The sequence below is a fragment of the Rhipicephalus microplus genome, unplaced genomic scaffold, assembly GCF_043290135.1.
Source record: "Rhipicephalus microplus isolate Deutch F79 unplaced genomic scaffold, USDA_Rmic scaffold_27, whole genome shotgun sequence".
NCBI classification, from domain to species: Eukaryota; Metazoa; Arthropoda; class Arachnida; order Ixodida; family Ixodidae; genus Rhipicephalus; species Rhipicephalus microplus.
This window is the reverse complement of record NW_027464600.1, coordinates 7,088,989-7,116,903: the sequence shown is the minus strand read 5'-3', so window position 1 is coordinate 7,116,903 and position 27,915 is coordinate 7,088,989. Positions and strand designations below refer to the sequence as shown.

The window sequence follows — 27,915 nt, the reverse complement described above, 5'->3', positions numbered from 1 at the left end:
TAAGAACATTTAAGGGACACAGTGGGATCCGAACCCAAGCCCCATGCGTGCCAGCTCAGTATTATACCACTGAGCCACGCAGTTGCTTGAAACTCTCCTGCAAGCTTGTCTTAAGCCTGTTTAAGCCAGCAACAGCGCATGTGAAACGAACGCGCGGACGCGCGTTCGTTTCACATGCGCCGCTGCTGTTGCGCGACGCCCGCCGCTCTGGAGAGCAGTGTTGTCCGCGGAAGGCGCCGGTTAACCACTGTTTTCAGTGGTATCTAAAAGCCGCGCTCTCCTCCAAGTGTCCTTCCTTTCGTACCCGTGTGCTGCGAGGTTCATCATCAATAGCCGCTCAACTTTTACGCGTCTGTACACTGATTGAACTAGTTTTAACATGAATCTTATAACAAATAAGCAACGTTTGCAGTTGCTTTTTTGTTTTGTCCTGGCTTTTTAACGTATGGTTTTTGTTGCGCGCTCATATAACAGACCATGGAGAAGCAAATGAAAGAGTTTGCTGGTATGGTTTTATTAGACAGCAGTTCCAGCTAGGTGAATGCTTAAGAACTGCGAAAGAGTTTTGCGCAGCACTTTTCATGTTTCTCCGATTCATTGCTCTTGATTTCAGCGATTTAACTTAGGGATTTAATTTAACTTCGGGATTTAACCTGTTCGCTCGAGTCAAAATAAAATTTTATATAAAAACTCTCAGCGGTAAGCTTCGGCCGTGTTTGTGGTCACCCTGTGGCATATGCGAACACACTCTTCCTCGGGATTTTCCGAATGGTCTATATTTATTCCGGCACCCGAATTCGCATGTTTTTACCATAAATAGTAAGCCTCTTAGGTTTTTAGATGATTCAGTAAAACACCTCCGGAAGAGTTTCCCCAACGGCAGGTAGCATGGTATACGTGACACGCTCGTTGTCCCGGTTCTTTGGCTGCTGTATATACACTTGTGCGCGGCACAGGTCAGGGACTATGCAGCGATCCTCACTTTAGCGGAAATTTGCGTCCGAAAATGCTGCGGTGGTGAGCAGGAAAGCCGAAGTACCACATCATTTCACGCAACACACTTTTGCTTTGCGCCCCCTCTTTGTTGAGTCACATCTCGAAATTCCTTTTCAGTGACTTGTGTGGAACGCTGCTTCTCAAGTCGACTGCCATAGCACCCGCCCTTGCTCTCTCGTTCGTGTGAGCCCTTTTATCTGTGCACCATCACCAAAATTCATCGTTTGTTAAACCAGCAACATTTGCCGTGACACAGAAGTACGGCGTGTCATGCGGCTCCTCTACGTGGGAGTAGCATTCCATGAAAATGCAAAAAAAAAAGAAAGTAGTAATATTATTATTCGAACAAAAAAGGTACCGCATACGATTGTCACTCCGGCGGAAGCATCGTCGATAGCAACAAAAGGAAAACAGTTACACTTCGACTTCACCAGTGAACATGGCCAGTCCAAGCGACGACTTTTACTTAACAAAAACATAATGCTTCTTAAAGAGCTCGGCAATTTTTTTCCCAAAGAATGTTCTTCTTATGCTTCTTGCGGAAATCCTCCATCTCGACGTCCCAAAGAAGAGGTCGTTTCACAACTTCTGCAATGAGAAACTCGTTGAAAGCAGCGCGAAACATTTGTGAGCCGGGGAGAGGACGGATGTCGTCTGCTACTCAGTCGGAGCGAGTTCTGTGAAGCGAGTTTCGCGCAGCGCGCGCGTTGACTCCTCGGCTCGGCCCCTGGCATCACGTGTCAAACGACGTCACTATTCACTTTGCCACTTCTGTTGCGAGCGAATTTTTCCAACTCTGGCGAATTTCACTAGAGCGAGCAGTAGTCGCGGTAGAAACCTGTGTTGGCCTCTCGCGGAGGCTGCCGCTCCGCTCTTGGAGCAAAATCGCTCGCATGTGAAACAGGCTTTAGACAGGCTTGATGTCGGGAAAATATTCGCGTTAATATGAGTAAGAAAGCGTTTTAGAGCAGCAAAGGAACAACCAGCCGTCATACAATGCGAATTGCGTAACGAGTAGTGAGTCCAATGTTCCCAGCCATTACAAAAGCTGGTTCTTGATCACTTATTACTTGTGGTGCATACCCACTTCAGGCCTAATAATTCTTCGTCGTCAGCTACTGCATGAAAAAAACAGCACTAAATTCCTTGCGAGTGTGCACCGCATACCACGCAAGTAGACTGTTGGGCTTGCTGATTACACCCAAATAATGTTTGACCGAGTTCTTAGCTGTTTTAGTAGCACAACATTCAATTCCTTTACCTCTAACTCCTGTGGCTATAGTTACAGATTCATTGTCGTTGTGTTCGGCACTAATTGTTTCAACAAATTTGGATATTCTAAGATTATTGCGATTACTTCTTTTTCATCATTTGCGAAACATGCGAATAATTTGGGTGCCGGGAAACAAAAGAATTGTACTCAATGAAGTTGCGGACTCTCTGCCAAAGCTTCTCTGACAGGTCGAGTTCTCTCTTTCCTTCCTGTTACGGCGTTTGTTTCTGCTGCAAGGTTCAGAAAGAATGCATTATTTGTGATTACTCCAAGTCTCGATTCATCACCAGACTGCCTGCACCTACAGTTCCCTTGGAGCAGGAAATTGTATGCAGGAAGGCGAGCTTAGCTTGTAATAACCAGAATGTGTTGTAAAATTCCAAATATAAATTTTTAAATGCACAGGGCGGGTTTGGCGATCTCCCCTTTTTGACCTATTGCAACGAACTCCAAACTAGCGAAAACTTCTTGTTGATCTGCCAACATTTTTCCTTACACATAAAACGTAGTATAGAAATCATATTGTGGCAACGTGGTCTACCGTTTACGTCAGCCTTTCTGTTATCATTTGGGGCCTTTCTTATCATTTGGGACACTCAGAAAGGAATATTTTCAAAGCTGTCAAAAAATTTATGTGCAACTCGAATAGTTTTGGTAGATGTACCAACTACTAACAATCTTTTATTCAGCCTTCCTAGTCAAAAGATCTCCAGTTTCTGGGAGATTACACAAAATAGTGCAACTTAAAAGTGCAATTATTCATACTTAGCGTTACATTAAAAAATATCTCAAAAATATTTTAGCTCTTACTAAATATTAATCATCAATCCAGTATGTATGATCCGCCCGACTCATGGCCGATCACCAAGAAAAGGTAGGTGCCAGTGATCCAAGGACCACCATCATCATCATCATCATCATTACTACACAGAAATTATGAATATTTATGGTGTTGGGGGTACCAAGCAAGCGTGCTTGTAGCAGTAACCCAAAGAGTGTTCAGAAAACACTCGGAAAGACCGAGCTTTTGCTGTGACTATGCTGCGTGTTCCGCGCAGGCCTCGTGGTTTTTTAAGGGTTCGAAGTGTGCAACCTTGGCTCAGATGCCACTGCGCCATAGACAATTGCCTTCAACACTTAAAAACACGTTTTTTTAATCTATCATAGTCCTCTAAGCATTCTTGGTAAAAGGCAGTAATGCGTCATGACCGTAGCATTCGCGATGAGTTCCTTCAACGCGTCTTTTTAAGTGTATGTGCAGTTTTTTCAACGTTAAACAGACCCCCAGGTGGTCATATTACACCTAGCTTCAGTGTCACTCATAGCGCACGTACATACAAAAAAAACGCCCCCACCTTTCCGAAGGGAATCATGAGGAAATGCGAATGCATTTCTTGTGCCGAGAGAGTGCACTGTTGCCGTCAGACATCCGCTTTCGCCGAGTTCTCCAATGCCTTGATAGGGCCCAGCCAGCGAATGGCCGAGAGTGAGGAGCGAGCAGACGGGAGAGGGGGGCGCCAGCGTTCTCAGCTCTGCGTTGGCGTTTCACAGCGGCGTCTCGAGCACGCACTTTAAGATGTTCTTGAGAGGCGCCCAGCCAGCGAACGGTCAAGTCAGACGAGAGTGGACGGGAAAGTGGAGCGCTGGGATGAGTGAGAAAGCGAATGGCGAGAGAAGGTGCGGTGAAGCACTGCACCCACCCGCTCTTACACTCTTTCGCGCCAGATGCTCCGGTTGCTAGGGGCGAGGATAAGCGCACGCGCCCGCAGCTGTTGCTATGGAAGAGAGAGTGAGAGAGGGGAGAACTCCTGCCGGCGCACCTTCACCGCCACGGACGCCGCCGCCAGATGCCTGACATAGCCCCACTAAGACAGACATACACACAAAGAACTTTATTGGGTCCTGAGAAACGCTGCTCCTTTAGAGCAACGTCGCGGGCTGCTTCAACGTAGGAACGGGGAGGCCTAGCCTCACCGCCGCGTCGTGGGCTCTCTGGACAGCCCGTACGTAGTTGTGGTGGCAACTCTGAACTCCGTAAGGCAGAGTCCCAATCTTCTTCTGTGAGCCGACTTGGGCCCCGCAACGAGGGGCACTGCCAGAGCATATGTGCTAAGTCACCAACCTCACCACAATCAGGACAGGTAGAGTCAAAAGCCTCTGAGGAGACTCGGAGACTATGCTGAGGAAATATAGGCTTGGATAGGACCTGGTCTGAAGCATTCTAAACGTGATGGCTTGAGGTCTAGACAACTTGTTGTGTGGTGGAGCAAATGACCGCCTACTGAACTGGTAGTGTTTAGCCACTTCACTGAATGTAAGTAAAGCGTCCCTGAACATCTCACTGCCAACCTGCATACCTACGTCCTCCCCAGCGCGAAGGGTTAGTGCGCGTGCCCGGGAGTGAGCAGTGTCGTTCAGGTTTACCTGAGAATCCAGTAGGGGTTCGAGATGTGCAGGAAACCAGGTAATGGTATGTGGAGAAAGTGTCCTATTTTCAAGTAGTTTAAGACTAAGAAACACATGCGCATTTAAAACTTGCATGGCCATAACTCAGTAAACGTATGCAGCAGACTGGGGCATCCCTTTTGTCCCCTGCGGTGCGCACACTTACAGACACTAGCGCCAGCCTTTAGTGTATATTCTCTAGTGTGCTACTATAGAATTATATGATCTCAGGCTTTGTGGTGCAGCGGCGTACCTTGACTTTTCCCTTTTCGCAGGGCAGTGAGCAAATGGAGATTCGCGGCGCCGTGCGTTGTGCTCGGTGCCACTGAACGTCTCGGGTCATGGTGAGCTCGCCGTTGACCCACGAACCAACTTGTACGTAGTCGTAGTGGTGCTCACCCAGTTGTTGGTAGTTCATCAAGTCATACCTGCATTATCGAACACGAAACTTGAATCAGTCAGATACACATCGCAATGCGTCAACGTCGGATGGTCGCTTTATCAAATCGCAGCGTGTGGTATGCATCGAAAGTTTCTAAGATTGCAAGCTTTCTCTCTTACTCTTTTTTTAATGAATAACAGCGACGTAGACACAAGGAGAGGTTCTAGATCAAGTTTGTTTGCATTGACCTATAGTACTGCGTGTATTTTATGACTCGTAAGAACACACTTCAATCGAGCGAGTGAGTGGGTGAGTGAGAGAGTGAGTTAGCAAGTGAGTGAGCGAGTGAGTGAGTGAGTGAGTGAGGAGAAACTTCATTGAATATGTCCGGCAATTTTGCGCCGGGTGGGCCCACAAGCACGCCGACCTAGGTAACTGCCTCAAAGCGCAAATATTTTAGGACAATTAGTTTACTAATCTTCTGACAACAAAACCTGATGTAATTGAGATCGCCAAGAAAAAAGGTGCCTTGTGTGAAAAGTAGTACTCATTCCAAACATGACGCGGAAAAAGAAAACGAAATATATTAAGTTAACCACGTCATGAAGATAAAGTCTGCCGTGAGAAATGCTTGAAATGCGCTGATGAGCAGCTGCTGCGTTGGGTGGTCGCTGTGCCATGCGGCACGCATTTACTACGCGAAGCGAATAGCACAGGACAGTGAAATGCTCGTCGATTTGAAATCAGCACTAACGTATACAGCTGGCGTCATATAGCAATGAAAAAGCACAAAAATAGCTGCAATATCTCTCGAAGCACGCACGCGAAACCCACCACCAGCTGTGGCTTTGGCTCCAGGCGAGGCGTCGACGACGGAGGCAGAGAAACTCCAGAGCAGGCGGCCGTTTTGTTTTCGCAGCCTAGCAGAAATCATTGCCAGTGTGGAGTTCTTTTCCGCGAACCATCTGTTTCGACGGTGCACCGCAGTAAAGAAGCCATGCGAAATATTTCGCTAAAGTATAATTGACTCGCACCCGATTCTCCGAACGCGCCTCCACGAAAAGAAATTCGCGACATTCGGTTCATCCGTGCTGTCACCTTCACTTTCGCTTGAAGAAAAAAAAATGAATCACACGTGGCTCGTCCGGGGATGCTTTCCGGCTAACGATAACTGCGAGTTAGTGGGAAAACATCGCTTCCAGCTTGCACGAGTAATAGCGCGTTCGCTAGCGACAAACGATGAAACTAGTATAAGAGGCAGGGGTACCTTTCAAAAGCGTTAGGTAAGGTTAGTGCAGTTTATGAAGCGTGAAATATCCTTGTACACGCAAACATCTGAAACGTCGTAAAAAAAAAGCGCAACGTCGACTTCCGCATCCATTAGAAATTCATGCGCTGTATCAGCCGAAGGTAAAGCTTGTCAGGGAATTCTGCAGTTTATTGCACAAGCTAATGAGCCGCACGATAACACTCGCATGAAGAGACCTTTCTTACGCCATTTTATTAACCCCGCACCTTCGGGGTATTACCTATAGCTTTGCAGTGACACTCCTAGAAGGCTTAAGTAACACAACCCTTTCGTGACGGTTGCCGCCAATGGCATGACGTACTTCTTTAAACAGCAAGATAACGCGTGCTGTTTAAATGCTCCCTGATAAACGATAATGCTCCTTGGCGCAGTTTCCTACTTCGGATAGGTGAGGCAAGGCAACGGATTGGTTGGAGGCTGGAAGTTCCACCTAATAGAGCCTGGTTGAAGGCCCTCCGATGAGAGAATGGGCAATCAGATTGATATGTGGGGTTGAACGTCCCAAAACCACCATATTATTATGAGTGACGCCGTAGTGGAGGGCTCCGGAAATTTCGATCATCTGGGGTTCTTTAACGTGCACCCAAATCTGAGCACATAAACTCACGGCATTGTCGCCTCCAACGAGTACAGCCGCCACAGCCACGATTCGATCCCGCGACTTGCGGGTCAGCAGCTTAGTGCCTTGTATAACCCAAGGGATGTCCTGTGACGTTATAACTTCTCTCGAATCGATCCACGACCGTCTCATAAGCCAACCGATAAGCGGGTGATTTTACGAGGGAGTGTGGCATGTTACGTCTGGACGTAAGAAGCTGTGCAGAAAACGAGGGAATTATTATCGCAAACACGCTCAATGGTACCCAGCACTCACCGTTACGACAGAAAGAAAAAAAAAAAGAAAGGTGGAATTAGCACTAAGCCACGCAAGGCTTGAAACAGTGACACCGGACGAATGTTTAGGTTTTTTGTGTGTATGCCTTAGTTTATCGACGTAGCGCGTTTAGAAACATATAGGACAAGGGAAGGGACAGAAGGGAGCGCTTTCCTTCTGTCTCTGAAAAGCCCTCCCTTCTGTCCCTTCCCTTGTCCTATATGTTTCTAAACGCACTACGTCGACCAGCTATGTCTTACCAACATGCCCAACTTTATACTTTAGTCAAATACTTTAGCCTTAGTTAGGTGATGCAGGTTTTAGGTTTATTCTAAGTTATTGCTAGGTTTTATCTAGGTGATGTATAGTTGTTTCTAAGATGATTCTCAGCGCAGAGAGGTTCGAGTTACGCCCCACACAGTCACAGACACGACAGAGATGTCCAAACTTCAGAGACGTAAACTCGCGTTGAAACCGAGCGTTCGCACCTGTCATAGATCTACGGACACGTCATCGTTATGGTAGCCTTTTCATCGCATCTGTGTCTTCGAAGCCGCCGTTACCTTTACCGCTCCCTGCTATTCTCTCGTCTGATGCATAGCGCTTCCAATAAATACACTAGAGGGAACTCTGGCACTAGTGTCTATGGGAGCTGCAAGGCATGGCGCTTCAGTGAGCATGGGAATGATGGGTAGTTCACGTATTTGTCTAATTTCCTTACTTTGGGCTACGGTTGGCATTGCGTGGCTTGAAGCTGCTTCGTCACGAAACAAAGATCTGCAAAGGTTCAGCAGTCGCACTTCACCACCTACACCTTTGAGGCTCGCCAATTCAAATCGGGTCGCGAAGGTAAAAACGGTCTCTTCTTTTATTCGAAACGAAACGAACACGCTGAAATAAACGAAGCCACAACTGCGTTTGATGCCCGCAAGCACGAAGACTAGGCAAATCTATGTACTACCCCTCCTTCCCATGGTCGCTGAAGAATCGCAGCGCCAGAGCCCCCTCTTGATATTTTTAGAAGACTCTATAGTTTGACGTACTCGTGGTCTTCGGCTCACCACAGCTTCGCTGTCATCTGTCGGGCCACAAGTTGCCTACTTTATTTATAGTGGACTAGTGCTTAGCAATGTGTCACTACATTTACCTAATTTCTGAGTCACATACCGCTATGGTGACGATCATATAGTTTCTTGTAGGCCACTCAAGGGCACATACCTGTTAATACGATGATAGTTTACTGCGATCGACTCCTAACGAACAATTTGAAAAAAAAAACAGCTCACACGTTAAAACTGAGTGCGTCGAATTTCCTGTCGCGAACAGCTCGCAAAGTCTGCCCTGTGTTCCGTACCGCTTTCTGATAGTGGTTCTCAATATACCTCTAAGAACATCCAGGAGTTGCAGCGTCGTCGTCACCTATGACAATGAACGGAAACGCAGGTGCTGCACGAACAAGCGGGATGACGGAAGCATCATCTAGCAGAATACACGTGTTCCTGTTAAAGCCGGTATACACTCATCACTCCTGTATGCCGCTTAATCGAGTATCGCGTTCATTCAGCAACCCACCTGCCTCCAGTTAGATATGGTCCAGTCAGATATGGTCCCCGCACAAGTGATTTCCGATAGTGGCAGCGTCCTTACGACGAGAAAGTTGTCAAAAACGTCGTCGCTCTCAAGTTTTAGTGTAATATAAAGAATATATCAGGTGGTCAAAATCGATCTGAAACCCTTCATCCCGGCGTATTCGACAGCGCTGATATTTGAGTCGTTAGGCCACCCCAACATTCTTTGACTGAGTCATCACCTTTGATTAGGTGACTACGCGCGGCAAATCCTTTATTTTAACCGAGGCCATTAGAGACGACGGCGACGATAGTGTATACGATAGTAGCATACGACATGGCATCTCAGTTTCGTAAATTGCCAAAAAGCGAGCACTGCGCGCGAACGGAAAGACCGAAGAGCTGTATACAGTTACGTCGCTTGGTGTCACGCAGGCAAATCCATGCACCGCATAGCGATCTATAGCAAAGCGGTAGAAATGTTTCGTGAGGCTGAGGAACTGCTATATGCGTGGGCATCGTGGCTCTGAAAAGGGAAAAATGAAGAAGTGCGGCAAACTTGCTGAAACGCGCCAACAGGACATCGACTATACCATTGCGCGTGCCCACGGAAAATGCGAGCGCAAACGTTTAGCCACATTACGTTTAGTGCGTTTACCAACACTCGCCAATGATCATTCATTGCGAAATAGTTCTGGGCCACTCTGGTTAGTTGTTCAATGTAATTCTATCACTTTCCTAGTTATCGAATTTGTTTTAATTCAACGTTAATTTTTCTGTAGTACTCCCTTCATGCTGCACGATTTGTAACAACAGTATGTAAGAACAGTAATAGGTCATCGGTCGGCCGGTCGGTTGATCGGTCGGTTAGTGCTCCTGACGCAATGACATATTACTGTTGTTACATACGTGCTATAGTGACATATACACCGCTAATACAAATTGTTGATCAAAGTACACAAATCGTGCCACATGAAAGAAGTACTACAAAAAATAAACGTTGAAATGAAATGAATTCCATGACTACGAAAGTTATGTAATCATACTGAACAACTGAACAATCAGTAATCAGTAATCAATCAGTAATCAGTAATCAGTAATCATACTGAACAATCATACTGAACCCAGAGGGGCCCAGAACTATTCCGCAATGAATGATGATTGGCGAGTGTTGACGATCGCATTAAACATAATGCGGCGAAACGTTTGCGCTCGCATTTCCCGAGGGTAAGCACAGTGGTATAGTCGATGTCCTCTTGGCGCGTACCAGCACCAGTACTCGCGGCGCTCGGCAAGGGGCGAGGCTTGTATTGCACAGTGATCGTCGTGTGCCTTCAAAGGGACGCCTTCTGAGCAAAATTAGAAATGAAGACAGAGCAGAGAGGGAGCGGATACATTCACAGGAGTTTTGTGAGAGTGCGGATGCGAAACATAATTTCTTTGATACCCGCTTTCTAGTCCCAATCATTTTCGCCGCAAGCACTCGAAACTGCTGAAAAACAGAGAAGCGGAAATCATTATCAAGATGCCATCGAGAAACTTTTTTTTAGCTAATTGTGAGGTGTAGAGGTGTTGTTGCCATGTGCAGTTTTCTTGTGTTTGAATAACATCAACTTATCGTTTCGCGTTTCCTTATCGCAAAAGAAGTAAACATGCCGGCAGTTAGACTTAAAATAGCAGTCCTCCTAATTCCTCTATACCTGCAGCAAACGCGCTAAACTCGTCAACGAAGCTTGAACAAAATAAGATCATAGTAAACACTCGCTTCGTCTAAGCCATGGCAATCCTTCTTCAAAACATATGATGATGATGATGATGATGATGATGATGATGATGATGACCTTGCATCGATGGCGCTCACTCACAAAGGAGGATGGGTCAATGACCAGGCGGCAGGTCATCATGACCTGCTGAGAGATGACAGCCACCACGCGCTCATTGCGCCATCTTGCTGATAATTCTGAAAACACGATAGTTCCCCCCGAGATGCCCGCCAATAGCGGTAAGGGGTAAATATAAACAGCTTGCCGTTTGAACGTTGAAGGAGGTACACTTTGGTGGCTAGGTGGTTACCGCCCCGCATCTTCGACGTAAAGGTCCCACGTTCGATTCCGCGCGCCGGGGTCTTTTTTTTCTCTTTTTTATTTCTTGAGTTTTCATATATATAGATACGTATACATATGCAGTGCAGGACGCCCATGCTTACACCGGCGGTGAAATGCAAAATACAGCCGAGACTTTCCATATAGTGGCTATAGTGATAACAATCAAAGTGGAATGAAAGAAGTGAATATTTCAGTTAGACGAGAGGGGATTGGTTCAAGTAGTTTGTTTCTCTGCTACGCGCAAGCAATGAAACCAACAGGCATTGTTTGCTGCGTTTGGCGACGGCGTAATGATTATGAGCTAAATTGAAAGAAGTTGCGGGTTTGGATCGCAAAGATGAAATGGGTACATCTTTGTCCACTTCAATTGCTTTAAATTTAGGCCATAGTGATTTCAGCGCAGTTGAACACGACAATAATATCCCGTATGCTTTGCTTGACATAATTGCCAGTTGTATTCATTGATTGTGCCAAACGAATGTGACAAATAAACACAGCCAAAAGCAGCGCATGAAAACGATAACAATGTTGTGTATAGAAACGGGAGGCCATGGCAGTATTGTGAAGAAAGTTTATATGGCCACAAGTACCCTGCTGGCGTAAAGCAGATGCAATCTCACGCTTCAGTTAAGATGATGTCTCTCACAAAAAAGGTAAGCTGTGTACGTCACTTCACGTTCGCTCTCTCTAACGCATCAAGTGTGTCGTCATTTACCTGAACCTGAAGACAAGCGATGCTAAAAGGGTGGGCGGGGGGGGGGGACGAGGCACGGCAAACGGGGCGCACACAAGCACCACAGTGACATGTGCGAAAAGCGCGAATGGGCGGCACCGATGAGCTACGCCGGGAAAAAAATAATAATTAGTGGGTGGAGGGAAGCTCGGCTGCGTGTGTTTTTGGGCGTCGTCTCGGTTCGGGAAATGGCGCGTCTGGAAGTAACGACCCGGTGCCGTAATTAGTCACGTATAACGGACAAGTGAAGAATGCGCTTGACACTCGGCAAGGCGGACCGCCATTCCAGCTAACTCTTCGAGAACGTCTTTTTTTTCGTGTTTCTAGGAAGCCGTAGCTCCAGATTAGCTTACTGCTTTGCTCGGTCTACTAAACACTTTTGTGCCAGCGAGATGCGTCTCGTTACGCCACTCTCAGCCTCGGCGTAAAGGCTGCACCGTCTTGTCTACAGGAACTAAAGGCGCACATCAGGTCTAGAGCTATTATGGCCTCTCGCGGTATCTGGTAGGCGCTGCACCGATAATAGAAAAATCTGCACTAGCGTTATCTCTCTCTCTCTCTCTCATTCTGTCCCTCCTCCCCACTGCTCTTTGAGCCAGAAGATTCGATTGGTATGTGGTTTAACGATTGGATTGGTTTAACGTCCCAAAACCATCATGTGATCATGACAGACGCCGTAGTACACGGCTTCAGAAAATTCGACCACCTGGGGCTCTTTAACGTTCACCCAAATCTGAACACACGGGCCTACAGCATTTTCACCCCCATTAAAAATGCAGCCGCCGAAGCCAGGATTCGATCCCGCAAGCCGCGGGTCAGCAGCGGAGTACCTAAGACACTAGACCACCACGGCGGGATCTCTGTGCCAGCAGGGCGACCTTAGTCTGTGGAGGGAAATCTCGGCTGTGGCGGTCGCATTTTGACATGGGCGAAATGCTAGAGGTCCGTGTGTTGCGCGATTTCACACAGGATGGCTGATATTTCAGGAAGCATTCACTACAGCATGCCTTATTAATATTCGTATCGTAGATTCGGCATGCAAACCCTTACGCTTGCCCCCCCCCCCCCTTTTCTCTCTGCACTGGTAGGGTAGCAAATGAGAGCTTAGTTTACCTCTCTGCCTATCATTACATTTTCTTTATCTCCTTCTCCCTTTCTCTCTCTTTCTCTCTCTCTCTCTCTCTGGCTATAAGCATGTATATATATAGATATGTGCGTACGCACGACGTCAAACCTGGTGCTATACGTTTTTCTTTACTTCCACGCCCTGAACCACTGACCATGCAGGGACCTCAGCCCGCAGCATGTTAAATTTCGTTCATTCGTGACCTAATTTGGCAAGCGACCTGCATGTAACATAAACTGCGATAACATGCGGCATATCAGTTGGCTGTATATTGCACTGCTTCCACGAACATCATCCAAATGTGGCAGAATATGACGAAAAACCTGACAGTGACGCCACCATCGCCTTGGCAGCAAGAGCTTAACAGCACGAAAACTGTTTCACTTTCTCGACCAGCCATGCTCCCGTTTCGCCGAGTTATAACCGAGCGCATCCCTTACGCCAGAGCTGAGACATGCCAGAGTGGAGTCACGCCAAAGTGGTATTAGCTGCTATCATTACCTCTTTTAACATTTCAATTAGTTCCTATGACATTCATTGCTTTGCCGTAGCGGCCAAACAAAGCTTTTTCTTTCTTTTACAGCCTGCGTGGGGAATTTCTAAGAAGCGATTGATATGACACTTCAAGGATTCGCTCACCGTCCTGGGGGGTCTCCGTTCTCGTGGAAGAAAACCGTCTCGTTGTTCCACGCGAATGTGGCGTTCATCAGGTACTGCAAGAAGACGGAGCCGTTGACGGGCACCATGGCGGGGCACACGCCGGACGTGTTGGGACAGAGGTCGCGTTGCATGTTGTGTAGGCCATACGCCATGGTGTATATGGACTTTTTCACAAACTCCACTTTGGTGTCCTGCTTGTGGCCCTCTCTTAGGTCTTCCTTGCCTAGACACGAACAGAGGATTACGATGAGAGTTGAGCCGCAACATAAGATTTGATTAACTTGTAAGCGATAACGAAAATGTATCCTCCACGCATGCCACTCTGTTGTCCTGGTGTTGTTTCCGTCCAAAGTAAAAGCTGTAAAGTAGAAAATAACGTTACAAGTTCGTGCGATGCCTACACTTTACATATGACAAGTCAACCATGTTTATTCACGTAATGCTGTTGGCTGCTGTATTTGCTGAATTAACACCAACCAAGTGTACTAATGTTGATTTGCTTTGGCTATAAAAGCAAGTGAAGATAACTAGTGATAATTTGGAATAGCTGTGAAGCATTCCAACGGCATTCACCATTAAATCAGCGCTGTCTTTTTTTACTGTTAAGAAATAACAAAATGTTGTGTAGTATGTTCAACCACATAGAGAGAGCAGCGGACGCTTTCTTCTTTAATCTACACTAGCTTCTATCGTGTAAAAAAAAAACAAATTAAGGACTGCGGTTGCAGCGGGCATTCAGAAGCAATAAGAACTTCCGAGCTGCGTGAATATTGTTTCAGGAATAGACATCTGAGATGCATCTTGTCTTCGAAGTGAATGTAGTAAGGCAGGTGAACAGTGTCGTCCGGAAAATGCTATAGAATTTCCCGTACGTCTTCGAGTTAGAATGAATGTGACCTTTATCAGCCGCTTAGCCCCTTTCGGCGGTGAGGCGGGGAATGGTCAAGGATGGTGAGCAATTTCATGTCAAACATTCAACAGTCCAGAGTCAAAAGTTCTTAAATTACTCTAAAGAAGCCACTTCGACTGCAGTATATTGCATGAACTTTCTATCATGAACGGAAGATATTTAATTCTAAAGGTCAGGTGAACTTACTGCGATTGTTATGTGTGGTGTGTATGCATAGTTGCCCATAACCTTGTAACAAATGTTAAGGCAACTTCCCTCTAGTGGCGCCAAGTCTGAATGAAGAGCATAGCTGGGCAGCCTTGTTTGTTTGCCTCCGCTTTTCTTTTCTTTCTGCCTCACTTTTTAGATGCGAAGCATCTCTCTCTCGGGCATATGTACCATGGCGTCGGCGGTGTCCATGCTCACTGTACCCATGCGCAACTCTCCTCCTTAACTCCCTGCAACATCTGCGCGTCACTCTCTCCACTTCTCTTCTACCCCCTGCTTGCGTTCGCTCCCCCTCTCTCTTCTCAGGGCATCCCTCCAATATATATATATATATATATATATATATATATATATATATATATATATATATATATATATATATATATATATATATATATATATATATATATATATATATATATATATGAGAACTAACAGACAATAATGTCAAGTAATGCATAGGGGAAGTTATCAGAACCAATGTAATGTAAAAAAGAAGAAAGAAAAGTGGGTGAAAAAATAACTTGCCGTGAGCAGGAATTGGAAAGTTATTTTTTCACCCACTTTTCTTTCTTCTTATTTACATTACATTGGTTCTACTAACATCCCTTATACCCTATACATTCCTTGGCTTTCTTGCCCGTTAGATCTCATTATTATTGTGTCGAAACACGAAAAAACGAGCCCTTGGGTATACGCTTCTTTCTCTTATTCATTAAACAGGGTCTCGTACTGGCAGACTTGGTGCCGTTACGTTGTATACGAGGGACTATTGGTCAGTTGCCCGCTCGTAATATATTCACGTGCTACGTGACGCCACACAGGCTCATAAAAGGGTGTTCCACACTCACCGCTATAGGTACAGATGGCGCTGACTGACACTCCCACGTTTGAATTAACATATAAACCCAATAAAGTGGCTGGGGGGATGGCCGCCATGATAGCTCAGTGGTTAGGACATCGAATGCCTTATTCGAAGGTCGTATGTTCGATTCCTGCTCACGGCAAGTTATTTTTTATCCACTTTTCTTTCTTCTTATTTACAATACATTAGTTCTAATAACTTCCCCTATACATTCATTGACATTATTGTCTGTTAGATCTATTGTGTCAAAACACGGAAAAACGAGCCCTTAAATATACACTCCTTTCTCATTATGTATATATATATATATATATATATATATATATATATATATATAAAATGTTTGTCATGTCCCTCTATTGCTCACCCGTGCACGTTCGATTGTAGCGTGCCGAGCCCGGACCGACACCCAGTGAGCAGTTGAATCGCACTTCCCAGAACTCCTTGAACCAAGGGTTCCGCGTGTTGGTGAAAGGGTTCAGGCCGAAGTAGTAGTGATCGAAGGCGTGGTCGTAGTTGGCGTGAAATCGGATCGAGAGGCTCCCGACGGACGCCTTCTCCTGGTTCTTGACCACGTCCTGGCGGTCGGACCAGCCATCGCTGCAGAAGGACAATAATGGAGCGAGAGAGCAAACAAGCAGGTGATGTGGCAAATAGTTCTAGTTCTGGAACATACTCATGATGATCAACGCAACAGAAGGACACAGAAAACTATGAAGTACACGCCACAAGCGTGTACTTGTGCACTCCTCTACACGCCACAAGCATGTACACAAGCGTGTGCCTGGGACTGTGTTTTCTTTTTTTTCGTGCGCTGACTGTCATGGGAAATCAACACGAGTCAAATGACGTTCAACGGGCCATCAAAAGGGCAGCAGCGCCAAGGTAAGGCAAACTTATAAAGGCGTATACGCCTCACCAAAAGCGAAAAGTGAACGTCGGTGGCGTCGGCGCCAACACGAGTGATGCAAAAAACAGCCATGTGTTAACGTCACTCTATAACGTTATCACCACGTCACGAGTCGTCAAATTTTGTGACGTAATGATGCCGTCACCTGAGGAGCGAACATCTTATCACATGAATAGACGACATAGTCACTTGTGCAAACGAGAAGCGATGCCTGGGGCACTACAAAACTAGATGAGGCGAAAAAAGGTTTCAATGCGTCCAATATTAGACGCAGTGCGAATTGAACTACCCTTGTGTAAAGAAAACTTTCCGAGTGTGGTAGAGGAGTACAGGTGTTTCAATACAATCAACGACGAAGAATAAGAATTTGTCTTTTGCCTACGAGTTGACTTAGGAAAATACATAATAGAACGTGTTATAATTCAGCAAGCGTGGATCTCTTTATCTAGCATAAAATGTCTTGAAGAAATTCTGATTCAGCTTTACGGTAATACAGACAAACAATCAACACACAAAACCGATGTGTATTGTTTGCGTATCACACACAACCGAAAAACTTCTTGCTATATGCGCGTTGTAGAAGGCTGTCACAGTCAAAATATAGCAACTTTCTTTACGCCTCTCTTTATCTTTTTTGAAGTGCAATGATATCAACTACGCCATCATGTTCTGCCTTTCGCACGTTATTTATCACTGTTTCCGTCGCTGGCTTGCTTAATATAACGCCATGATATAAAAAAGCCTTATCCCAATTTATTCCTACATATCTAAAGATGTCGTCTGGTTGATCCGTTAGCGAAACGTAAAAGAAGGAAAGCATCTAGCCATTGATGCATCTGCAAGGTCTCGAAATCTCCAAAAGCAAAGCATCGTCACACATGATTCGCGAGACAGTACATACTAAATCAAGCGCGTAGACGCATTAAGGTATCTAAATAACTACCTGACTAGAATGGATGAACGCTCGGGTATTGCGTAAATAAAAAGGACGTGAGAATGGTCTTCCATTCCGGTCATAACTTATGAGCAGCCGACACGTGTGCAGGAGTCGTTCCGCTGTCGTGAATTCTTTATGAGAAAGGCTGCCCTTCCAACCTTTTGCGTTGATTTGCTTTTTTCTTTGTTGACCTTCGCTTCCGCGAACATTCCGAGCTGTCCAGTAATGTGACCATCACGCACGCTCGAGGCACAATTTCTGTGCACAGCTGTGGCCAGCGGCGACAGCACACAGGGTATCTAAATTGAAACTTTACTGTTCATCCGTACAGCGACCGTGCATGAAGATTCGAAGCACGCAACAGGAAACACCTGTAGCGTGGCGCGGTTACGAAGCAGAGAGGAGTGAGAAACGATGAACACGTGACCTGACATGACGCAGATCTTCGCTGCACAACACAGATGATGATAGATGAAGGAGATTTGAGGTTGTGAGGGATTAAGAATATTACCACCATTACTCCGGTGTACTGCTATATAGTCATATATATCATAGTAATTTGATACCTTATGACTTCGTTTTACATGCGCTTGCAAAATAATTGAATGGCAAACGCAAAGATGATCGCAATGTGAAAGAAGAAACTAACGGAGACCTCAAGGAAACAAACTAAAGAACGAATGTAATGTAGGGTAGAGTTCGTTGTTGTCGGTGTTGGCAGCTAGAAAAGTATTGGAAGGGGGTTTTAGGTGGGCATCGAAGAAAGGGTGTAAGCAATACTGTGTCAGCAAGGGAAGTACGTGAGACTCAGTGAGCTGAGACGAGGAGGAGTTCGGAAACATCATCCTATATTGAAAATATTCTACTACTCTGCACGCACGCACGCACACACACACACACACACACACACAAACACACACACACACACACACACACGCACACACACACGCACACACTCGCTCTCTCACCCTTATCTCAGCTTTTCGACCAAACAAACATGCTCCGAGGGCACATGCGAAGCTTGGTCAGGAGGACTCGTGGACGGCTGCACTCGCGGAAACCGGCGAGGCTACACAGTAAGGCTGGCTATCGATTTATTTGCGTTTCGTTGGTTTGTGTGTGTGGACGCTGACGTCTCAGCGCCGAAGAAGAATTCAGTCGCGAAGTCTGTCGATAGGAATGCGAGAGATCGAAGCTTTTGAATTTAAAGAAAGAATCGAAGATCACACGTCGCAGACGCACGAAGCATGTGTCAGGGAGGATGTAATGAAAAAGAAATGGAAGCAAAAATATATCAGAAAATAGACGAGATTTTTTCTGCAGCAGTAGGTTTAGGTAAATGGAACCTATACTCTATAATTTATAGCCATGTTCCTTGGCAAAAAGAGATGCAAACGTCAACTCCCTGTCTCTATCTCCTCCACCATCCCAGGCTCTAGAAAGTCAGCATGTTTCGATAAATTTCCTGAGTGGAATATATATATATATATATATATATATATATATATATATATATATATATATATATATATATACCGCTAGGGAGCGTATTTTATACCAGCTCCATATATATTGCGGTTTTCTCTTTCCTTGTTTTTTTTTTGTTTCTTCTTTCATGTTGCCTGATGCCTTGCTTCGGAGGCATGCATTGTTCGTTGAGGAGCCGAGAGTTTCTTCAGTTTCAAAAAAGATCGCTTCAAAACACGACACACGCTTTACGACTAGTGAGAACGCGTAGTAATGACGTGCAATTCTTGTTAACTTTTTTTTTCGGAAGATAAGCCCAGCTGCTTTCCACAAGCGGTAAATCACAGCGTCTTCTTATCTGCTTTGTAACTTGCTATCCTATGGGTTGCGTTTTCTGACTCGGGGACTGGGGAAGGGGGGATCATTAACGCGACAGTAGGTACCAGCTTACCGGTAACTGCTTTTGCGCAAAGGTAGAAAACGATAGCTGTGGAAGCCGTAAAAGGCTCTCCAAAAAATGTTTCTATTTTGCGTTTTGTTTACGCTGAGGCAGATAGTGGCGCACGTTAAAGCATGACGAATTTCAAAACCCTAGTATGGCCACCCATCAGTATTCGTCTGAAAGATTTATTACTAGAAGGTCAGAGCGGATAATTATCAAAGCTTTCATCACGAACAGTTCGAACTGGGAAAACTTTAGAGGGCATGACGGATCGCACCACATTCTCTATGACTGGCCTTGCCTTAGTTGCGAAAGTAGCAGACGAAAGTAGCAGCTTTGGCAACGCAGCAAGGTGGGCATTGTGGTGCTAGCTATATTCTCGGCCCCAGACATGGCCTCACAACACGAAAAACAGCTACAGGGCTGTTTTATGGAAGTTGCGGGGCGTTCAGACTAGACACGATGCTTTAGAGAGGCTACTAAGTCATATAACTGCAGCAAGTACTAGAACAATGCGTATAAAAAATAATCACAACACGCGACCTACACTGCCTGCCCACTCACTATGATACGACACTGCTGTGCCCACACAGACGAAAAGTCGAGCAGGCACAGTAGGCGATAGGATAGCGCTTACCTGTTTCTACGTGTGTATCCTGGTTCTCTTTTTATATCTCCCGCTCTAATACATGCTGCAGTTATGAAATACCAACTCGCCTGATCAGCAACCCTTCTGAATCCGAACAAAGGGACATGCCCCTTGATGACATCCGGTTTTGGACACTGATGTGCTTTAATAGCATCGGTGGTCAAAAAGAGCTTTAGAAAATGGCCCGCTGATTTTCCACGCTTCCTTTCCCTTTTTTGGCCAAGAAACGTTCTTTTGAGCTACATAAAAAGATGGAAGAGATTTTCTTGAACTGTACGCACGTTCCTTTTACTAAAAAACTAAAGAGAGATATTTCTTGCACTAAACAGAATCTGAAAACGTGCTTTCAGTTTTGACTTAGGAGCTGGTAAATGAGGTGACCGGTAGTTGTCTGGGGTCGCTGGTGCCCACTGAGGAATGTTTTTCTTCCCTTCATGCAGGTGTCCTCCCGCTTCGGGTTTACAAGTTATTGTCGTGCGCTCTGTGGCCCGTAAGTTCCAGACTGACGCTAGTCTTTGCTTTCGATTTGTCTTGGCGGTTCGGTAGCAATGTATTCCAATAGCAGTCCTCTGCCACACAGGGTGTACTAAATAGAAGCAACACATTTTCGTGGTCAAAAAAGCCTAGCACTTAGATTTACAGAGAAGAAATTGGCGCAGCTTGCACTAAATCACGCAAGGCTGGGTAACAGCAGAGCTGGTGAGCACGTAGCTGGTCTTGGCTTGCCTAGGCTTATACCCTCCCACCGGTCCCTTTCCCATACCTTGGTATACTAAGCTACACATGGCCACACTTGCTCTGTTTGTCTTTTTATATCTGTTTTGTGTCTCTGTCTTTTCGTCTATTCCTCTCGATTTCGATATCCTTCTCTGTCTTTATTCCTTTCTTTCTTTCTTTCCTTTCTCTGTCTTTTAAATGCGAAGCATTTCCAAGTGAACTTCGGCGACTTTGAGCGTATCTATCTAGCCGTTTACGTTTGGGTGCTCTCCTAGTCACCCCTTAGCTTGGCGTGAAATAAAATTTGCATGGAAGGGTAAGATGGTTACTGAATATTACGCGCTGGTCAAGAAATGAGTTATGTTACAATCTCGTCGCGTACGTTGTCAAACACTTCCCGCCAGACAGTGGCACATACCCAAGGGCGGGTATGTGCCACTGGTATGCGGGTAGGTGCCACATATGTTTAACACTTAGTATCCACCCAGGTACAACGAGAACTAACATGGGCAATTTTAACGCGCGAGTGTTAAGAAATACCCGGCATCGGTAGGGTCAACCGGACGAATGCAGGGAATAAGTGTCAGGGTCCCAGCTGGAATCAAACCCAAGCATTCTGCGTGGCAATGAAGCATTTTACCACAGAGCTACGTCAGGTCTCGAAACTACTTTACAAAAAGACGCTAATCTTCGTGAAATGTCAATAATGTCTGCAGCGCTGCCTACCCAATTTTACAAAGACTACATATGTACTCCTTTGATACAGCCGTCACGTCGTGTTACCGTCAATTATGGTTAGTTGCCATGCGCTGAAGTTCATTTATGTAGCAGTGTCCAGGGCCAGCATACTCGCGAGCATCAGCGCTTCATATCAGCTTCTAGTGTTGCTACTACGCATGTTCCCGTTGGTATCATTGCGCAATGCCAACAACTGGTTATATAAATATCTGCAACTCTTCAACATATGTCTGTGCGTGCAACATTTGTACGTCATTTGTACGTACATTTGTACGTTTTAACGTAATTTCATGACGTGTCACTCAATAAAAAAATTCAACCAGTTCACACTTTTCTTCTGCATGCTTCGCATCCCGTCGATTCCCGGGTACGAGGGATCCGCCGATTTTTTTTATTATTCTTTGCCGCCTGGGTCCCAGGACTTTGAGCGGTCACCTAAGGCACCGCCATCATATATAATCGACAGAGACTGGGAAGGGACAGGGGTTAATCCTCTCTTCCCCCACCTGCCCGGTAAAACTGCAGGACTTTAAATACAGTTCATTCATTCATTCATTCATCCTTTTCGGTCTTAGTCGCGAATATATTACGTATGCTTGGCTAAGTCTAAGCATGCCTTACACGTGTTTGTGCGTGCGTGCATATATACACAAGTAAAATAAAAAAATCATTCCGGGGAAGGGGGGCCGTTTCAACGTTCCTACCATTCCCCTCCCCCGCTGAACAAGTGACTCTTGAAAAATTGCAACAGGGCAACAGCGCGTGCATTTGTCGCCTTCATCCACAATGACGTCTCGGACAAGATTCTAACATGGTTACTGCCGACATAAGCCCACGGTCGAAGCGTGATTCGAGGAGTTATTGTCCGCTGCAGACGTTATTACTATCATTATATTGCTCACCTGCCGAAGAAGATGTATTTCCCGGCGACCTTGAGCCTGGCGGTGGCGTTGATAAGTGCTTGCACGGTGAAACCTTCGCAGAAGCAGACCACCACTTTGGCTGTGCCAAACTTGTCGATGCTGCGCACCACCGCATTATAGTCCTCATCGTCCGCATCCGTTGGAATGGCGTGCGAGTTGGCAACACAGATGCCGGCGTCCTTGGCACGACTGGTGAACTCGTCGATGCCGTTGTAGCCGTAGTTGCCTGCGATAGAACAAGGTGCAAGGCATAATGTCATGGTAGTGAACTTTGCAAATGAAAAGCGTCATGGACACAAACGTCTGTCCTGTTCTGTCCATTCCGCTCCTGTAGTGTCATTTCCTGCCCTGTCCTATGTTTTTTGTCCTGTAATGTACTGCTCTGCAATGTTGCGTCTTCGCCTCTCCTGTTTCGTTTTGAACTGTTCTATGCTCTTTTGTCTTGTACTGCACTGCACTGTTGGGTTCTGAAGTGTCCTGTTGGACTCTGTCTCCCTCTGGTTCATTCTCTCCTGTCCTTTTTTGTTCTGTCCAGTTCTGCCTTCTTTGATTATGTCGTGCCCTATTCTATCCTGTTTTGTACTGTTATGGTTTGCTTCCTGCGAATAGGTTGCGATTTACATTCCTTCCACTTCTCCATATTTATAAGTACTGCAGTACAAAAAAGAGAGAAATAAATGTTACCCGAAATTAAAAATGAAGCATAGTGATAACGCATATAGAAAACTGGAACAAACACATAAAATAACATGGCAATGGCTATGTTTGCTTGCAGGAGTTCACCTTGCAAAACAACATTCACACGGACACACTTAAGTGCAAGTTCTACCCAAAGTCTAGGACATCACTTAGTATAAAGCTACCCACAGCTGCTATTCAAAAGCACTCATCTAGACCATTTTTCACTAATAATTCTATTTGAAAGATGCTCGAAATTTGCTAAGACGGACGCATGGACGGACGGAAGCAAGAAGGAATGCACGGAAGGATGCTTCGCTCCACTCTCCATCATTCACCCCGTGGATATGCTGCCATTTTTCTCTCTTTTTTGTCGTAATAATTAAGCCTGCTTTGTCATGTATTATATGTCACTTAATCTGCAATTATTAGGCGCTATTCTAATCGTAACATTAAAAAAACAATTAGTACTACGTTTGATGCCGCCTACTCGTTGTCAGTGTAATGATATCTTTTGCTCGTAAAGTTTCTAACACAATGGAGCAAGGAACACGTGGGAGAAGGTCCCAATAAAAATTCTGATTGGTAACTGTTGGAGTAATGAAACTTTATGAAACAGGAACGTCCACATAGCAAGGACGTTCACGAACTATTATGTTTCACAGCTACTTGAAAAATTAAAATAAAAGTTGTGGAAGAATGCATGTTTTACACTGTCGCGTTATTGAGAATTTCTTTGTGCGCATTTCTGACTATCCCAGAATTTTACCTAAGTGCACCGCATGAACAAGTCCATCGCAGTGATAGGGCGGCTACGTTGCTCGGCTGCTGAATCGATGGTTTGGGGGTCAATTACGGCGTTTGTATTTCGAAGGGGCCGAAATGCTCAACACCGCTGCAATGCGCGGTGTGTTATTGCCCCGCCGCGGTGGTCTAGTGGCTATAGCCACTAGACCACCTTATAAGGTACTCGACTGCTGACCCGCAGGTCGCGGGTTCAAATCCCAGCTGCGGTGGCTGCATTTCCGATGGAGGCGAAAATGTTGCAGGCCCGTGTGCTCAGATTTGGGCGCACGTTAAAGAACGCCAGGTGGTCGAAATTTCCGGAGCCCTCCACTACGGCGTCTCTCATAATCATATGGTGGTTTCGGGACGTTAAACTCCACATATCAATCAATCAATCAATGCACGGTGTCTTTGCACCACGCGATTTAAACCACTGGAGCCCTTCACTACGGTATGTGACGTAATGATACTGTTTCTCTGGCGTGTGAAAATCTTACAAATTTTTATTATCTGCACACGCATAAACTGACTCGCCATATCTGCATACTGCACTGAAAACAGCCCCTTTTTTCTGACGACGTTGCCTTGTTGTCGTTTCGGTGTCACGCACAGAAACACCCTACGACACTCTCCCTAGAGCGGCGCCTGCATTACCTCTAGAAGTGAAAACGAGCGCACATATCACCGGCACACAAACAGTGCAGCCACCGGCGAAATAAACTCCGATAGAAGAGCGCATCAGTGCGCGCCATGGAGTACCGCAATCGCTCGATGTCACATTGTGCAGTGCGTGTAGCCCACGCACGCTTTTCTTATATACCTCTCCGGTTGCATCTACAACGCGGAAGCACCCGATGAAACGCACCGCTTTGATTTGTGGGCTGACTGGTGAGGAGGAAGATGCCGCAGACGTTGTCACCAAAGCGGAATGGAGGCGAAAGCGTTCGGCCACCGTATATTTCCTCGCCCTACTTCCCGTCTCCACCTCACTTCTGTTTTCTTCTTCTTTTTTTATCGAGTTTTGACGTTGATAGGAGCTATGCTGACGCTTGTTTTTTCGCAGCTTTATGTGCCATCCCCATCCCACCTTCCTCGGCTTCTCTGGGCGCGCATCGCCGGTTGGCTCCGGGCCAGAAAATACCGCCGCCGTCGCTCCATTAAACGATTCCCCGCTTTTCCTTGGTTTTCTTTTCTATGACTGCGCTGCAGCGCTTTGGCGGGAGGTGTGTGTTTGCTGTGATAGACTAGCAGCCTGCTGACGTTTTATGTTGTTCCTACAATCACCGTGTCTTTTCGGATAGTGTGTCGTCATGGCATGATTCGATAGCCGAATTCCCTTTTTCATAAACACAAACAAAAACTCGGCAGTTTTCTGAATCAGAACTAGAGTACACGGCACCTGAGATGTTGGCGAATATAAAACCAAAACGAAACAGTCATGTATATTAAAACTCTTGAACATGGTGCTTATAATGATCTGTGTGCCCTGGCTGCTGCCTTCCGTTTTTTTTTCATTTCAACTCTGTAGAGTGAAGTAGACTTGTTTTATATTCATGCTCACTCTAAAGATTTGTTGCCCCCCCCCCCCTCTGTCACACTATAAAGTTTCGTGGTGAATGTATCTTTTATTTTACTTTCCACGAATCACACGTGTTCTGGTTATCTCACGCGTCTTGGAAATGTCAGGGACAATGCCAAGTTCTGATTCTCAAATACACACTCTGCCATTGACTGCCTGAATTTATAATTATTTGCGCCTCGTCGGTCGCGATGTTTATTGATAATGCATTTCAACTCGTTCGCATCTTGAAACTTTTGGTGAAAAAGAAAAGATGACATTAATGTGTATCATCAAAGTAAGTCACAATGGTAAAAACTAAGTTCTTTTTAGTCACGCAATCAGTGAATCACCTGACTGAATCACAATTACGTTCAGTGTATCGGTGACCACCTAGTTACTCCAAGGATTAGAAGAAGTTGAGATGTAGCAAGGAGAGGAAGGGGGGTTAACTATACGCATGCCCAGTTTGCTACCTTTCACAGAGGGAACAAATGAAGGGGTGAATAGAGAAACGAAAGAAAATAGAAGGATTGGCAGAATCCCGCGCACACTTGGAGGAGCACATCGGGTCTACAGGCGGTGGCAGAGGCCTGTTGACTGATTATTTTCGGAGCACTTTCATTGCCTCCTGTAGCTGCCAGGCAGATATGTCCAAGATTTTAGAACTTGGGTTGAAGAAAACGGTTTTGAGTTCAGTTATCCGAGAATCATATGAAGTGAGAATGAGTGAGGGTCATAGAAAGTGCCGCTGCACATGACGTGTCCAATTGTGTGTTTCATTGCGCAGGAATCACACAAGAGCTTCACATCGGAACGATAAATTTGCTATGGCAGTTGCGGCATTAACAAAGGATCAAATTGGTGTAGATGACACCTTATCAAGTTATGAGACCGCCAAAAAGTGTGCACAGATGTTTGAGCCCGGAAGTGTAGTTTTCTTCGCACGTACGTCGTTGACAGAGGTATCAAAACAACTCGGGTTCCTTTGTGTGCTAATTTGGCTGCTTCGTCACCTAATTGATTACTAAAAATATCTTGATGTCCTGGTAGCAATTATTCCATCCTTTCGCTCAAACTTGTGGTAACTGTTTTTTTTTATTTGATGCATCAATGCAGCCCTTACAGAAACAAGCTCTGGAGCAGTATATGTCGTTACGTGCGTTAATTTAAACTTTATTCTCATCACTGCAGTCGGTATTATATTATCACCTGCCTGGTGAGTTGATTGGCGAGACCAATCCATCAGCACAGATCCGCCATCGGTTCGAGTAGGTCTCATGTAACAGCAGCGCCACCTTTTGTAATGCTATCTTGAAATGTTAGCTTTATCCCTGGAATTTCAGGAACATGACTTAAACCGCGGATTTTTCAATGCTCTGCTTGGCTTAGCTGATTGGGATTGAAAACGTGCGGCTAACTTACATTCTCAGAGCAGGATTTCAGCACTCATTCCGATGAAAAAGGTTCACTTGATCAACTTGGTTAACCATTGCACGAAGGATGCAGAGAACTCACAAACATCCAAGTACAGAATTATACGTTATCGGCAAAATGGGGTTCCAGAAAAGGCGTAGAAATGAAGCCTCGATAAGTGAAAGATAGACCACACAGAAAGTCGTGAAAAATTGTGGGAAAGAGGTGCAGTTTCCCGTACGATACCGCCCCGGCTGCCCCTGCAGTGACAAAAAGAAACCCGCGAGTCGAAGTGGCGGCCCGAGTCGACAGGCGGTGGCGACGGCGAGTGTCGCTAAAGTCCTTCTTCTACAGGCACCCCCAACTCGAGGGGATAATGGAGTTCAGTCGTGAACAATGTTCAGAAAGACATGCCGAGAAAAAGTGGCGGCGGAATCGAGCGTCACCTAAAAACGCAGAAGGCCGCTGGACAAAAGAGCTGAACAAAGACTGGACAGATTACTCGGAGGTACGCTACGATGACGCCTGCGTGCGACACTCGCCAAGCAAAGAGATCAAGAATGAGAAACGGAACGAAAAACAGAAAAAGCAAGAACGAAGTAACACTTATGCAGGGAATTTCGGAAGCGTTAAGCCAAACGCTCGTCGCACCACAGCGGTCTCTCCACTCCAGTCTATACTTCTTTTTATAATCCCGAATGATAATCTTCCATCAAGGGAGGAGATAGTAGAACGGTTGTTATAGCTTTTTTTACGTTGTACTTTCATTCTACGAATAAAAAAATACCATATCAAAGAACAATCAACGATATGGAAGTAAAACAAGTTTGAGTTGTTTTCTGTCTGGCTTATCTTCAAGTGCATCATTGGCGAAGCCAGGGAAGTTCAACATCTCCCTATTCCCCTGAAATCTAATCGATTTTCAATGCGCATGCGTAGACTCGAACACATACAAGTCACCCGCCTTGGTAGTCGAATGCTTATGGTGCTCGACTGTCGATCTAGAGGTCGCGGGATCGAATCCCGGCGACAGTGGCCGCATTTGTGGTGAAGCCGACAATTTTTAAGGACCGCGTACTTAGCTTAAGGTGCACGCTAAAGATCACCAGATGGTCGACATTTCCGGAGCCCTTAAAAACGGCGACTTTCATAGACATTTACCCCCATCGATTACACATACCATATGAACACACGAATTTCCATGAAGGATGGTTCAATTCCCCACTCCGCTAGATAGCAAG

General features: G+C 45.6%; 1 protein-coding gene across 1 annotated transcript in view; it reads right to left on the bottom strand.

Annotated features, from left to right (window-relative positions):
- LOC142786671 (metabotropic glutamate receptor 5-like) overlaps window positions 1–27,915 on the bottom strand; it is a 136,628-nt gene that overhangs the window by 22,799 nt on the left and 85,914 nt on the right. Inside the window, exons 4-7 of the mRNA XM_075884295.1 lie at window positions 22,216–22,462; window positions 15,821–16,053; window positions 13,451–13,694; window positions 4,968–5,142 (exon numbers count right to left, since the gene is read on the bottom strand). Of these exons, the coding sequence (XP_075740410.1) occupies window positions 4,968–5,142; window positions 13,451–13,694; window positions 15,821–16,053; window positions 22,216–22,462 (899 nt within the window). The remainder of the gene's footprint in view (window positions 1–4,967; window positions 5,143–13,450; window positions 13,695–15,820; window positions 16,054–22,215; window positions 22,463–27,915) is intronic.